General features: G+C 39.3%; 1 protein-coding gene across 1 annotated transcript in view; it reads left to right on the plus strand.

Annotated features, from left to right (window-relative positions):
* Positions 1-15,302, plus strand: part of INTU (inturned planar cell polarity protein) — an 89,194-nt gene that overhangs the window by 17,291 nt on the left and 56,601 nt on the right. Inside the window, exon 3 of the mRNA XM_003795530.1 lies at positions 13,359-13,444. Within this exon, the coding sequence (XP_003795578.1) occupies positions 13,359-13,444 (86 nt within the window). The remainder of the gene's footprint in view (positions 1-13,358; positions 13,445-15,302) is intronic.

Below are 15,302 nucleotides of genomic sequence, written 5' to 3' on the forward strand. Positions count from 1 at the left end.
GAGCCTAGGCATTATATCTTGACCACACAAGTTGTAATCAAGAAACTCTTAGAAGTTTGGTGGGAAAGGCTTCTACCCATCCAGACAAAGTATCTATGAAAACTAATAAATATTTATATCCATATTTACCTGGTTTGACTTCAGTAAAATCAACTTCCCAGTACACACCTGGCTTCGTCCCACATTGTCGTGACCCCGGGTTTGGGGGTTGTGGTTGACTATTGGTGAGGGTGCATGCTTTACAGGAAGCAACTATTTCATCAATTTTGGCATTTTGGTCTTGTAGTTTGATACCTGTATGTCTGAGTAGGTCTTTCATCTTTCTGGAACCCAGGTGTGTAGAGCGCGGTACATCCGCTGTAAGACTTCCTGCCCTAATTTTGCAGGAAGTAAAACTTTTCCATCACAAGTGAGCCACCACCCATTATACTGCTCTGGGGCATGTACCATAGGGAGCTGACACATCCATTGTAAGTCTTCAGCGGTATAATCAGGAGCTTCTGGCAAGTTTCGAGATCCTAGATCTGGCATGTGGAGGAGAAGTTCTAGGCTTGTGTTTTCAGCCACTTGCCTGGCGGTTAAGTCAGCTAGTCTATTTCCCCTTGCCACTGGAGTATCTCCTTTCTGGTGTCCAGGACAGTGGATTACTGCCACCTTTGGGGGGAGCCAGAGAGCTGAGAGAAGGTCAAGTATTTCTTCTTTATGTTTGACAGTTTTTCCCTTAGCTGTGAGCAGCCCGCATTCTCTGTAAATTGCCCCATGGACATGCACATTAGCAAACGTGTACCAGCTGTCAGTATATATATTGAGTCTCATGTCTTTTCCTAAGACAGGGCCTTTGTGAGGGCTATTAACTCAGCCTTCTGGGCGGAGGTGCCAGCCGGGAGGGGATCAGCCCATACTACTTCAGTCTCAGTCACTACTGCTGCCCCAGCAAACCTGTTGCCATCTTTGATGTAACTGCTGCCATCGGTATACCAGGTTACCTCTGCATCAGGCAAAGGTTGATCTTTCAGGTCATGGCGGGTGCTGTGTACTTGTGCCAGGATCTCAGAGCAGTCGTGAAGCTGGGTGTCCAGGTCTGGGTCTGGCAGGAGGGTGGCTGGGTTGAGTGTTGCCTTAGGTGCAAACTGGATCCGAGGAGGGTTGAGGAGCAGACTCTGGTAATGAGTGAGTTGGGCAATGCTAATCCACCAGTCCAGGGGCTGCTTCAACACCCCCTCTATGGCATGGGGAGTTGTAATTATTAGTTCTTGTCCTAGAGTGAGTTTATCTGCATCTTTGGTGATAAGGGCGGTAGCAGCTATAATCCGCAAGCACGGAGGCCACCGCTCTGCTACAGGATCTAGTTTTTTTGACAGATAAGCCACTGGCTGGTTCCAAGGCCCCAGAGTCTGAGTCAACAGCCCTTTCACTACTCCTTTGTGTTCATCAATGTACAGGTGAAAGAGCCTGGTAATGTCAGGAAGGCTTAAAGCAGTAGGGCCTTCTTTAAGGTGTGAAAAGCCTTACTTTGTTCCTCTGTCCATCGAAAAGGTTGAGTGTTTTTAGTGGCTTCATACAGAGGTTTGGCCATTTCAGCAAAGCCCAGAATCCAGAGCCGGCAAAAGCCTACTGAGCCTAGGAACTCTCTAACTTCCCGGGGTGACATAGGCACTGGGATTTTCAGTACCGTTTCTTTTCTGGCCTGGTTTAGCCACCGCTGACCCCCCTCAATCCATATCCCAGATAAGTCACAGTTTGTTGACAAAGCTGAGCCTTCTTTGCTGAGGCTCGATAGCTGAGGGAGCCAAGAGTGGCCAGTAGGTCTCACGTTCCTTGGACACACTTGGATTCTGAGTCTGTTGCCAATAAGATGTCATCTACATACTGCAATAGGTTTAGATCAGGGTGTGTCTTACAGAAGTCGCCAAAGTCTTCATGTAACGCCTCATCAAAGATGGCGGGAGAGTTCTTGAACCCTTATGGTAGGCAGGTCCAGGTGAGCTGCCCATGGATGTCACATTCGGGGTTGCTCCATTCAAAGGCAAACAGGGGCTGACTTTGTGGGCTAGTGGGAGGCTGAAAAGGCATCTTTAAGATCTAACACTATATACCATGTCTGAGTTGGAGTCAGCAAGCTTGGGAGGGTATACGGGTTAGGCACAGTGAGGTGAATATCTATTACCTTTTTGTTGACTTCTCTCAAGTCCTGGACAGGCCGGTAATCGTTTGTTAAAGGCTTCTTGATTGGCAACAGTGGGGTATTCCAGGCCGACTGGCAAGGGACTAAAATTCCAGCCTCTTTAAGCCTCCAGATATGGGGCAATATACCATTCTGTGCCTCCTGAGACATAGGATATTACTGCACCTGGGTAGGCTCGGCCATTAGTTTTAGTTCTACTAGAATGGGAGGCCAATGCGAGGCTAGCCCAATTCCTCCCGTCTCAGCCCATGATGCAGGGAATTGGCGGAGCCACTCTGTCATGTCTTTGGGTGAGGGGGCTGGTTGAGGAGGCTGATGTAGCCGATATTCATCTTCTAAGCGGATGGTCAATACCTGGATTGAGTGCCCTTGTTGATCAGTCACCTGGGGCCCGTTTTTCTCAAAAGTGATCTGTGCTCCTATCTTGGTGAGGAGGTCATGCCCCAAGAGAGGGTGGGGCAGTCAGGAATAACCGTGAACGCATTGAATACCTGAACCATGCATAGGTCCACAGTTCTTCAGGTAGTCCATGAATACTGTTCCATGCCAGTGGCGCCCTGCACCCAAGACTTCCGGGAATCTAGGGACCCTTTGTCTTTGATCAGAACTGAATGTTGGGCCCTGGTATCAACCAGGAAGTCAACCGGGGTCCCCTCCACTTTCAAAGTTACCCGGGGCTCGGGGAGGGGTCTCAAGCCCTGACCCCTCTAATCACTTAATTCTCCAAGTTCTAACACAGGGACCTGGTTTCTCTACTCTGGATCCCTCTTCTTAGGGCACTCACAGGCCCAATGTCCACTTTCTTTGCAGTACGCACATTGGTCTTTGTGGAGACGGGGTCTATTACTAGATGGCGGGCCTGCCCAGGGTACTGTTGCCTTACCTTTAGCAAGGTAGTTTAGCTGTCGAGCTTTATCTTCCGGAGTTCCTGCTTTGGTGGCCAGCAAAATCCTTGCCAGGTCTTGGGTCTTCTTCCTAGCTGTGCATGACTGCTTCTCTTCTGGAATTTCTCTATTGTTGTACACTTTTTCTGCAATTATCTACAGATCCTGAAGGGATTATCTACCTAGCCTGTCTATTTTCTGAAGTTTCTGCCAGATGTCTGAGGCAGATAGACAAAAGCCATAATTACAGCAGGCTTACTATCTTCTGCCTCTGGATCCATAGGCCTATAAGTGTGAAACGCCTCTATTATGCGCTCTAAGAATGCTGCTGGCGTCTCTGTCTTCTCCTGCACTACACTGTATACCTTTGCTAAGTTGGTTTCCGGGCAGGCTTCCTAAGCCCTCCCATCAGAGTCTGACGGTAAACTTGGAGCCTCTCTTTACCTTCAGCTGTGTTAAAATCCCAACTAGGTTGGGTTAGGGGGAAAGCTGTATCAGTCAAAGCCTGGTTAAGGGTAGGGGTCCCGTCTTCTCTGGGGATGGACTTTCTTGCTTCTGCTAAAATTTGCCCCTGCTCCTCAGTTGTGAACAGGACCTGTAGGAGTTGCTGGCAATCGTCCCAGGTAGGCTGGTGTGTAAAGAGAATGGAATCTAAAAGGTTAACAAGTGCAGTGGGCTTCTCAGAGAAAGGGGGGTTTTGCATTTTCCAGTTATATAAGTCACTGGTTGTAAAAGGCCAGTAATGCAGGGGCTGTTCTCCTTCCTCAACGGGTGGGCCGACTGCTTGAAGGGGGAGGGCCATAGAGTCAGCGGTGATGCGAGGCTGTTCTTGCCGCGCCCTCTGGTGAGTGTGGAGCGGGCTCCTAGCTGGGTTTCCTCTTAAAGGGACAGCTTCATTATCTGGCCCCTGCGGGTGAGAACACGGGGTGGTGGTATGGAGGTGGAAAGAGGGTTTCTGAATCTGTGCCTCCCTTCAAAACGAGGTATAAGGGGTTGGGGGTTGGGGCAGTGGGCTGCAGGGGCATGGGTTGCTTGGAGTGTGAGGGGTTTCTCTTTTAAGGCCATTATCTCTTTTTGATTGCTGGGACTTGGAGGCAGCATGGCCTTTAACCAGTCTGGTGGGTTCTCCACTAAATCTTGCCGTACAGTGATATATGGAATCTGATCTAGGTGTCCTATTCCAGACCTGTAAACAACATTTTTAACCTGGAGAATAATCGGAAGATGGGGGGGTGCCTTCTGGTGGCCAGCTGACATTAAAAGTCGGCCATTTATTCCTGCAAAAGATTTCAAGTTTAGCTTTCTTCACTTGGAACCCATACTGCCGGGCTTGCCCCTTGAAATCCTGGAAATGAGCTAATGTTAAATTTAAAGGTGTCATGTGTGTCTGACCCATGTCGCCCACACCCTAAAACCACAAACACAGAACAAGGCTCACAAAGCACAAAACACAGACAGACGAATCGAAACCAAAAAAAAAGACTGAGTACAAAAATGAAACCGAAACTGGGACAGCAGCCAATCAGCGGCCCAGCAGGAGTGACCCACACACTATCAGTCAAAAGAAGCACCCCTCAACACTGATTGAGGATTCCACATCCCAATCTGCCTGGGGAGGGGAGACGTCTCCCACTTCTCCCTGCTAGTTGGTACCCAGCATGTCCGCCTTGACCCTACACCAGCATCAGACTCTTAACAGGCTGGACACAGAACACAGGACATAGGCACCTCAGACACTTACAAACTCTCCCCAAGGGGTCCATGGGATTTTGGGGATCCCAGACGAGTCCCCAGATGTTGTGCCCAGGTCACCATGAACCACCAGGGAGCCAGGGTACGATGCAAAAGCAGGAGAGAGAGTTTATTCAAGCTCCCAAGCCTGGGCCTCCAGTATCTCAGCGCAGCAAGATCAGGCTAAAGGCCCCATTCTAAGGGAGAGGGTGGCTTTTATGGGTGAGGGGAAAGGAGTGACCTCTACGTGAGGTCTTGTGTGTCTGATTGGTAGGGGCCACTGAGGTGGCTTCATGTTCCTGTGTCCTGACTTCTGAGAACCTGAAACTTAACTTCAGGGAAACCAAAACTTAAGCTTAAGATGATGTCGGTCTTGTTCTTTCAGAACTTTTTTGTGAGGAAGGCCAGGCCATGTGGAGAAGCCATGAATAGTAATCTGACTGATGGCTCTAGTGGAGGCCCTAGCCACCAGATGTGAGTGCAGAAGCATTTGAGATGAATCCAGCCCCACCTACCATCTGACTGTAACTGCAGAAGCAACCCCAAGTGAGAATTTTCAGCTGAGCCCAGTTAACCCCCTGAGAGAGATAATAAATGATTGTTGTCTTAAGCCACTGAATTTTTTTGGTGATTCATTTTGTAGCAAAGCAGTAGATAAGTGGAACAGGAGCTAATATATACATTCTGTTAGGCCTCAATTTCTTGTAAAATGATAGGATTGAACTAAAATATCTCTAAGGTTTGTTTTTTTAGCTCTTTATGGAAGCAAAAGGAGCCAGGATTTCTGTTTACGAAATACTGTGTGGTTGTTTGGTAACCGCCATAATTTTAGGATCCCACATGAGGAGGAACTCCAGCTAATCCATTCTTTTTCTACTTAGCTAGATCCTCAGCTCTGAATGCCTATTTGGACTGAGTTGCAGACAAATTTCTAAAATTCATTTTACCCTTTTCTCTTGAAACCTGATGTGGTAATGGTGATGGGCAGTGAGCCTCCATATTTCTTTTCCCCAATCTGTATTCCTGTTTGCTGAACCTCCTCTAAGCCATATTTTTATATCATCTTATAAGGGGAAAGAGAATGAACCACAGGAAGAAAGAGAGCTCTACTGTAGTGGCACTATTGTTCATCTAAGTATTCTAATTTTCTTTGGCCTTTGTTAGCATTCCTCTTCATTGACCAAGTACAAAAGGGAAATAGAGGCCTGTAGTTTTCTACAAACATTAGAGTATGGAATTAACACTTCCAAATAAATGTCATTCATTCATTCAACAATCATAAATTGAATTCCTACCACTTACCAAACTCCATATCTGTATTTTTCTCTAAACACATATATGCATCTATGACTCATCTTCCAACAGAAAGCTTGTATATATTGCTTATAGGTAAGAGAGCAATATATATATAATTGTGGAAATTCTCAAAAAGTATACACGTAGGGAGTAAAGGAGAAATTTGACCTTTATTTCATACCATACATAAAAAACAATTTGCAGTAGATTGTATACTTAAATGTGTAAAATAAAAGAATAAAAGAATAAAATTTCTTAAAGATAATATGAGAGAGTATCCTCAAAACCTGGGAAAGATTTATTAATGGGCATTTCTCACTCGTTTCTGTTTCACACTGTGGTTGAACTGTGGCATAACTCCATAGGCAGGAGGAGGAAGTAATGCATTTCCTGGGGGTGACTTCTCCCATTACTAGTTTTTTTTTTTTTTTTAATTTTATTTTTTTTCTTTTTTTTATTGAACGGTAACTATGTACATTAATGCACTTCTGGGGGTGTGGGGTTTTCACATGCAATCTGAAATCCCATTACTAGTTATAAAATGACCCCCCCCCTTGTCTAAAATGCCTGGCCAGTACAATGAGACTGGTGCCCCTTTCCCTTCTTTCCTTGCAAATTCTGTTCTCTTCTAATTAGTATTTGTTTTTAAGACAGCTAAGATCTTGGGGAACTTGTTTGGTGCCATTTTTCCTGTTCTTGCTGCCAAAGACTTGTATCTTTATTTTTTTTATAGTTCTATTGGTGAGTTTTCCTTAAAGTTTGACAGTCAGGTGAGAGCTCCCGCACTACCTATAGCCAGCCCCAGCTGATCAAACAGAATTCCTTCTTTTGCCTACTAATGTTAGGAAGGACATTATGAAGCTACTTATGGAAGCTACATATCCTTTCAGTCCTTTTTTTTTTTTCTAATTTCATCTTCTGCAAGATTACTCATATTAACTGGCAGTTTTCTAAAAAGAAAGCAGTAGATAAGTGGAATAGGAGCTAATGCTAATGCTCTTTGAAGAGACAGGGTTCGAGAAATCACACGTCAATGTTCTAGACACCCATTCCCTTGCAGACTGTTTCTGATAAGCAGTAAAATACAATTTTCTGTGTAACTCTTAATGTTCTCACCTGTGATCACTGAACAGACATGTATGGTAGAACAGATGTGTTAAATTTTTTGAAGCTTTTTGTTTACTTTTTAGATTTTTGAGAGTTTTTATGTACTTTTTAAAGATGCTGTTAGTTCAGTTATGACATCCATTCATAAGGTACACAAAATCCTAAGTGTACACTCAATGATTTTGACATATGTATATGCCTGTGTAATGATCACCCAGATCAAAATATAGAACATTTTCAGTACCCAGAAGGCTCTGTGGTGTCTCCTCACAGTCAATTGCTACCTCTTTCAAAGGTAATCTAGAAGTCAAAAGACTACTGACAGAGTTGATTTTAGCAGTTCTTGAACGTCATGTAAATGGGAATGAATAGTGTGTGTTCTCCTGTATTGTTTTCTTTAGCTTATAATTATGTGCTCTGAGACAGACCTGTATTGTTGTGATGTAGTATTCCATTGTATGAATTGTGAAAGCTGATTGTATGAATTGGAGTTATCCTCTCACACCCAATGGACTTGGAGTTAAGAGATGAAAGTAGGGGACACATTTGTGCACAAAGAACCTGCTCCCTGGGCTTTCTCACAAGCCCAGCTGCTAAAAGACCTGCTGTAACCCTAAACCCACTTTTACCGAGTAACTGCCTAAACAACCTGCCATGACTGCTTTTACCTACAATCTGTCAAAACAGAGTTCCCCAGCTTCTGAAAGACTTTGCTATTGGCAATTAACTTTCTTGCAGTCACATTTCTGTTTCCCAAGGAAGCCTGCACTTTTTCCTTTGCTCCTAGGACATACCTAAGACCACCGTAGTCTATGCACATGCCACAAATTACAACTCTGTTTTTATATATATATTCCCAAATAAAACCTTTTGCTTAGAAATTCATCTCTGTATTATATTTGATTTTGATATACTTTACACTATTTTCCATTTCACTGTTGATGGACATTTTAATTGTCTCTGGTTAAAGTGTTAGAAGTACTTTTTAAAAAAATATTGATATGGTTTTAATGAATATCTAATGTATGGTTTTATTTCTAATAATATCTAATATATGATTTATTTCTCTAATGCTTTTCATTTGGTTATTTGGGATACATTTTTCTTTGTACCCTCTGTAATACTGGTAATATTTTGATTTTTCTCACAGGAAGTAACTGCTACTTTTGGATTTCTTCTTTCACATCATTTCCTTCACACATTTTTACTTGCCAGTAGAAAAGAAAATGAAAGTGAGTTTGTTGGAAATACAGAATTTTAGTGCTTTTAAGCCTTTCTAAAGAGCTTCGGTGCAGTTACTTCTTTCTACAGATGAGTCCCAAAGAGATTACAATGACTTCCCCAAGAGCAGAAGGCCAGTCAGTGATAAAGCTGTAACCCGGGTGTTCTGATGTCTGCTCCCAGGCTCTTTGACTTGCCATGTTGCTCACATTAATAGGCAGCGGAAAATTCCAAAAGATTTCTTTTTGAAGCAAAGAAGGAAGTTATTTTATCTTTTCAAAATGTAATTTAGAAGTAAGTACAGTATTAATCTACAACAATGTACATTTAACCTAATCAATCTATTTTGAGATGTTTATCCTAAAATATAAGCTAAAACAGATCAGCAAACCACAGCTAGCAGGTCAAATAAGGCCCACTACCCATTTTGTACAGTCCTGTTAAAATTTTTTTAATAATATTTTATGACATATGAAAAGTACATAAAATTCAAATCAGTATCCATAAGTAAAATTTTATTGGAACACAGCCACATTCATTTATTTTTTGACTGCAGCTGCTTTCAAGCTACAATGACAGAGCTGTGGTTTCAACAAACACCATATGGCCTGCAGAGCCTAAAATATTTACTATCTAGCTCTTAATAGGAAAAGTTTGCTAACCCAGATTAAAAGAAGTAAAAATCTATATGGATAAAAAAGCTTATTAAAGCATTTTAAGTTGTATTTTTAAAATTAAAAGTATAAAAATTTCAAACAAGGGCATGGTTATTTAAATTATAAGTTAATACATTTATGATGTTTTTCTACTATTTAAAATTATAATTATAAAAACTGTACTGGTGTGAAAATTCTTACTCCTTAATAGGTTTAAAAGGATGAATACCTCATTCATGTGAACATAGGTAAAAACTAAAAATTATTTGTAAGTATAATTATAACTATAGTGCTCCTAGAGTCATTAATTTTTAATATGATTTTCAAATTTAATGAGAAATTAAAATCTTACACTCATTTCCCATTCACTGTCATCAGGGAATGTGATATTCTGTTAATCAGATGTTCTAAATGATAGTTAGAATATATAAGCTGCCATTATTCAAGGACTTTGGGAATGGTATGCTGAGGAGGGACCTCAAAAAATAATCAAAATAAAATTCATTGTCAATAACTACGTTGGCACTAAACATTGAATTTTGGATTTATAAAGTGGCAGTATAGTAACTGTTTCAAGAACCAGATTCTCTTTCCTCTGAAGTCAAATTTGGCTTAATTTAAATCACCAATTTAAATGTACAAACTGATTTCATCCTACTGCTCTGTACATACTTCCCAGTCTTTCCATGCATAAATCCCTTCTTTCAACAAAGTGATTTGTATTTTTTCCCTTCTGACCTCCAAAGGTACTCTATGTACATATATCTTATTTCTGTCATGCAGCACTCATGGTCCCTTACTGGTACTTAGCAAACATTGCTTTATATTGTTAGACAAGTGTGTTCAGTTTCTAGTGCTGCAATAGCAAATTACCACAAATGTAGTGGTTTAAAACAATATAAATTTATAAATTTATCATCTTGCAATAATGCAAGTCAGAAGTCTGAAGTGGTTCTTCCTGCCCTAAAATAAAGGTGTTCACAGGGCTGCATTCCTTCTGGAGGTTCCAGGCCTCCTTGCCCAGCTATCAGAGGCCACCTGCATTATTTGGTGTGTGATCCCTCCCTTCATTTTCAAAGGCATTGTAGCATCTCCAAGTCTCCAACCCTACTGCCTCCCACCTATAAAGACCCTTATGATTACATTAGGACTGTTTACACAATCCATGATAGTCTCCCAATCTCTTAATTTAATTGTATCTGCAGAGTCCTTTTGCTATGTAAGGTAATATTCAAATATTTTATGGATTTGGGCATGGTCATGTTTGGGAGGCTGCTATTCTGTCTGCCACAGTGGAGGGTTTTTTTTTTTTTTTTTGGTTAAATATGAGTTTTTAATTTTTTTCTTTGCAATAGTAATAATATATATTTATTATAAGCAGTTTAGAAAATACAATTAGGCAAAAAAATAAAAATCCCATATACCTAAAGGCAATATTTTGACACATATATATTCTTTATTTTTCCTACATTTATGTGTGATAATTTTGTTTCAAAAATAATTTCAGTCCCAGCTACTTGGGAGGCTGAGGCAAGAGAATCACTTAAGCCGAATTTTGAGGTTGCTGTGAGCTGTGATGCCATGGCCAGGCGATATAGTGAGACTCTGTCTCAAAAAATAATAATAATTTCTCAAGTTATATATTCATTTTACATAAAGAGTAGTAAACAAACTTTTGTGTGTATGTTTTCACATCCTTTGGTGCCTTATGTAGTAGCCCTTTAGTATACATTTGTTATTTGATAAAGTGCATACTGAGAAATAGATGAGTTTTCTCAAACAATTAACTTCATATTAAGGAATTGATTTAAGTTCTGTGATGAACTGATCTCATTTCTTTATATTTGATTCTTAAATGTGCCAATCAATAAAATTTTTCTCTTATTTCTACCTGTCAGTAATTTCTGGACCATTTCTTACTTAATAGTGTAAACCAATTCATACAGTTCATTTTCTTTCAGCCTTTGAAATAGGAGAGAGAATACTAATGACTCCCATGTGTTTGTTGGAAAAGGGCTTTCTTTCCTAGAGTGCAGGCTGCCCACTGCAGGAATGTGATTTCTAGCAAACCAGCCATCTCTGCGTCACTTCAGAGAAAGTGCTCAGAAAAACAGGGAAGCAAATATCTGGGAAATTGGGAAGTGGATGTAACTCTTCTTTTTATAGAATGGGGAATTTTTCTCCTAAACATTTAAAAATATTAGGTATACTACACTTTTAAATTTTATTTTCATGTATTTTGTGATGATATATTAGAGCAGCAGTTCTCAACCTGTGGGTTGCGACCCACAGGAACTGTATTAAAGGGCTGTGGCATTAGGAAGATTGAGAACCACTAGAGATTTGTTGGACGTGATACTTTCAGATAATATTCACTTCTACACCCAGCTACAGAAATATGTACATTAGGGTTTGGAGGAAAAAAATTATTTGGGAGGTCATCCAATGGAGTTTTTGGTTAAAATGCTTTCATTACTTAGGTTCCCTGAGGATAACATAAACTGAAGACAGTAGAACACATCACTAAGATGGTATGTTTTTACACTGATAATCCTATAGTGTGTTCATTTCTATTTTTTAAAAGGACTACAGCTCCAAAGAAGTTAACATAGTACCCTTGTTTAATCTCTTATTTAAGAGGAATAAAAAGGGTATGATGCCTTTAATTTTTCTAAGTGGAACTGAAAGTTGAATGCTTGTTTTAGGCTTCAAATTCTTACTTTAAAAAGCTAGGTTGCTCAGAGTGGTGCAATAGTTGACCGTCATAATAACTTGATGATCAAGCTTGCAGAACTCTCAACTGAATAGCATCTCTTGAGCATCTAAACCTAGTACAGAGTTTTGCAAGCCTTCACAGGAGGGCCTAAGAAACTCCTCCCTAAACAAGAGGACCTCTAAGCTTAGGAAACACCAACTTTTATAAAGACCAGTTATTAATAATAAGCTATTGAGCAGGACACTGACTTAGTATACCATGCAGTAAACAAACTTGACCTTTGCTTAGGAGGGAAACACTCGTCCAAGGTTGTTCAATATACAAACCTCCTTGAAAACATAGAACAAAGACTCTCAGTGCCTCAGCTTTTAAGATGTACAAAAATATGACAGACTCGTGGGAAGTTATACTGTTGCATCTGTACAATTGAGTATCCTTTATCTGAAATGCTTGGGACCAAAAGTGTTTGAGATTTTATTTTTATTTTTTGGGTTTTGAAATATTGTATTATACTTACTGGTTGAGCATCCCCAAACCAAAAATTTGAAATCTCAAATGCTCCAGTGAGCATTTCCTTTGAGCATCAGGTTGACATTCAAAAAGTTTTAGATTTTGGATTTGGGATTTTTGGATTTGGAATGCTCAGCCTAAACATGTTTATTATCCATTTCCTCCAAAGAATATTAAGCTCTTTGAGGTTAGAGATTTTGTCTGTTTTGTTTGATTCTGTATCTGCAGTGATTAGAGTATTGCTTGGCACCCAGTAGGTGCTCTATAAATATTTTCTCAATGAATGAATTAATTAATATGAATTATTTGATCAATTTCTTAATGATTCATTAGGGATGGCCAGAAAGATAACTGGTATGTCTATATTTCTATTAACATAGTTCATTGGCATTTTGATATTACCTGTAATTATAATCTGTAAGTAAATTTTCATTTTGATGCTGATCTCTTTTTTTACCAATTTGTTAAACACAGCCATTTTTTAAAAACCCATGGAAAAGGAGTTTTTACTGAAATGTGATATGTGTTTTAATATGGTTGGGGCCTTTGAAGCAAAAACTATGTGTAGACACAGATAAATTAAAGCAGTAAATACCACAGTGTATTGAGTTGCGATGTACCACACGGACTTAATTAAAATTTCAGCAGAATTTTTTTACTGTGGATGTAAGTGGTTGGCTTGGATCTTGTTAAGTGTAATTCTCATATGCTACAAAATTTCCACTTGACTTTCAGGTTTACATAATTCTCTCAATTGTATCAAGAATGAGAATATTTTATCTTTTTAAATATATGGGGCTGTATTTAGTTATGGTGCAAGTTAGGTAGTATTTTAGATTAAGAGGAGTAAAGTTGAGAGATTAGCTCTGCCACCAATGAGCTGTATAGCCCTGGACAGGTCCCTGAATGTCTGAACTACATTTTTCACTGTACTGAAGTCAGAATAGATGACTTCACTGAAGTCAGAATAGATGATTTTCAGTGTTCCATTCTAAATCTCTTTATTTTTTGGATATTTAGACAACTATCTTGTATTGTTACTCTGTTTTTAGGTGATGTCCTTGTGGCTGTGAATGATGTTGATGTAACCACTGAGAACATAGAGAGAGTTCTGTCTTGTATTCCTGGACCTATGCAGGTATAAACATTCTTTTTCTATATTTTATGATGCTACATAAAATAAATCTTATACAAATCAATATGTGTAGTAATTACCAACTTGCTATTATAACTGCCATATGTGTTAGTGACAGTCTAGTTCCTACAAGAGTCATTTTAAACAGTCATAGAATTTTCTGTTCTGTGGCTTATTAAAATCACTATTGCTGTAACGTTTTTCTAATGTGGTTTTATTTATTTTCAAAACTATACAATTTCTCTTGATTTTTTTAAATCTAGTTAAGCCTTTTATCTTAAACGCTTGTTTAGCTACTTAATAAATTATTTTTGATCCTTATAGATAAAAGATAAATTTCTTTTATAAGAAGTTGTTTTGGTATGCTTAAACATTGACATTTTATATTATAGGTGACATTTTGTATTATAGGTGACATATTTTATATTATAGGTGACATTTTTAGGTTATTAGATGTATTTTGGAAGTGCTATATCTTTTGTTTATGAGTGCTCTGTTCTCGTTAGTATCAGGAATTAGCTTTTTCTTTTCAGTATAGGGAGTATGATATGCTTTAGCTAGGTTCAAAGATCCAGTAAGCAATGAGAGAATGCAGTAGCTTTTATATTGGTCAGGATGAAGAGCCAAATCTCTAATGAATTTGAATCTTATCTGCATTTGCCTTGACATTCAGAAATAAGACCCATGATGAAATTCTTTGTTTTCTTGGAAATAAGATTTCCCTTCTACCCATTTCTTTCTCTTAAACACCCATGTGTATGCACAGGCACACATGTGCATGCACGTAGGCTCTGTAACTTTAGCTATCTTTGGAAATGTAAAATGAAAGTTCAGGAATAACTGTAGTAGCCGAGACCAGCAGTGCCTAGGAATGGATAGAGAGATATGGAGTGGTGTTCAGAATATTAACAATCATGTGGGCACCAGCTAGCCATAGTGTTAGAGTAGAGGGTGCTGTTGTCCCCTTCAGTCACTAGATGTCTTAGGGTGAGTTCTAGGGCACCTCAGGGGCTGAGACATCAGCTACTTGCCAATCATTAATAAAGAGACAATTGAACAAGCTTCTCCCAATTACAGTGCCTGTGTATCAGCCATGAGTAAGGGTTCTACTTTTTCTTGCCTGTGTTGATTGCACGTGTACTGCCAGTATTTCCAGAGTTCAACCATGTCTCTTCTCTCTCCAAAAAAAAAGAAAAGTTATGTTTACAGCAGAGTCACATTATACTTATATTTAATTAACATTTGTAAATTCAGCTATGCATACTTGACAGAAGAAAGGTGAGAAAGAAATAATGATTTAAATATTTTGGACCAATTCCACGCACAGTTAACATGTCCTCCCTAAGCGTGCAATAGGAGTCATGGATCTCCTGTTTGCCCAGATTGCCTCTGCAGCATGAGCATCTTGCTGCATTAAGTGTAGTTCTGAGTTTAAAGATACATACTTTTCAAAAACAACATTAAGTGCCAGTGCTTACATCTGGTGCCAAAATGAAGAAACAAGTTTGTTTTGAAGATGGAAGAACAACTGTGCGTTAGATTTATCATATTGAGAGAGTATGTTGTTCAGCAAGATGACCTTGCCTTTCTAATATAATTTCAAGGGAATTTTGACACTATGCCCTTTAGAATATAATCCCTACATAAATGTATATTATTAAAATCTTTTTATTATTTAAGAAAATAAATATAACTTAAGTAAGTTAAGTTATAAGTTACTTAGTAAGTTAGTAAGTTACTTAGTAACTTAAGTATAGTTAGTAACTAACTTAAGTAACTTAAGTAACTTAGTAACTTAGTAATTTAGCTTACTTAGTAATTTAACTTAGTTACTTAGTTAACAAGTTACTTAGTTAACTTA

Source organism: Otolemur garnettii, unplaced genomic scaffold (assembly GCF_000181295.1).
Source record: "Otolemur garnettii isolate 467f Iridium unplaced genomic scaffold, OtoGar3 scaffold00093, whole genome shotgun sequence".
Taxonomy (NCBI): Eukaryota; Metazoa; Chordata; class Mammalia; order Primates; family Galagidae; genus Otolemur; species Otolemur garnettii.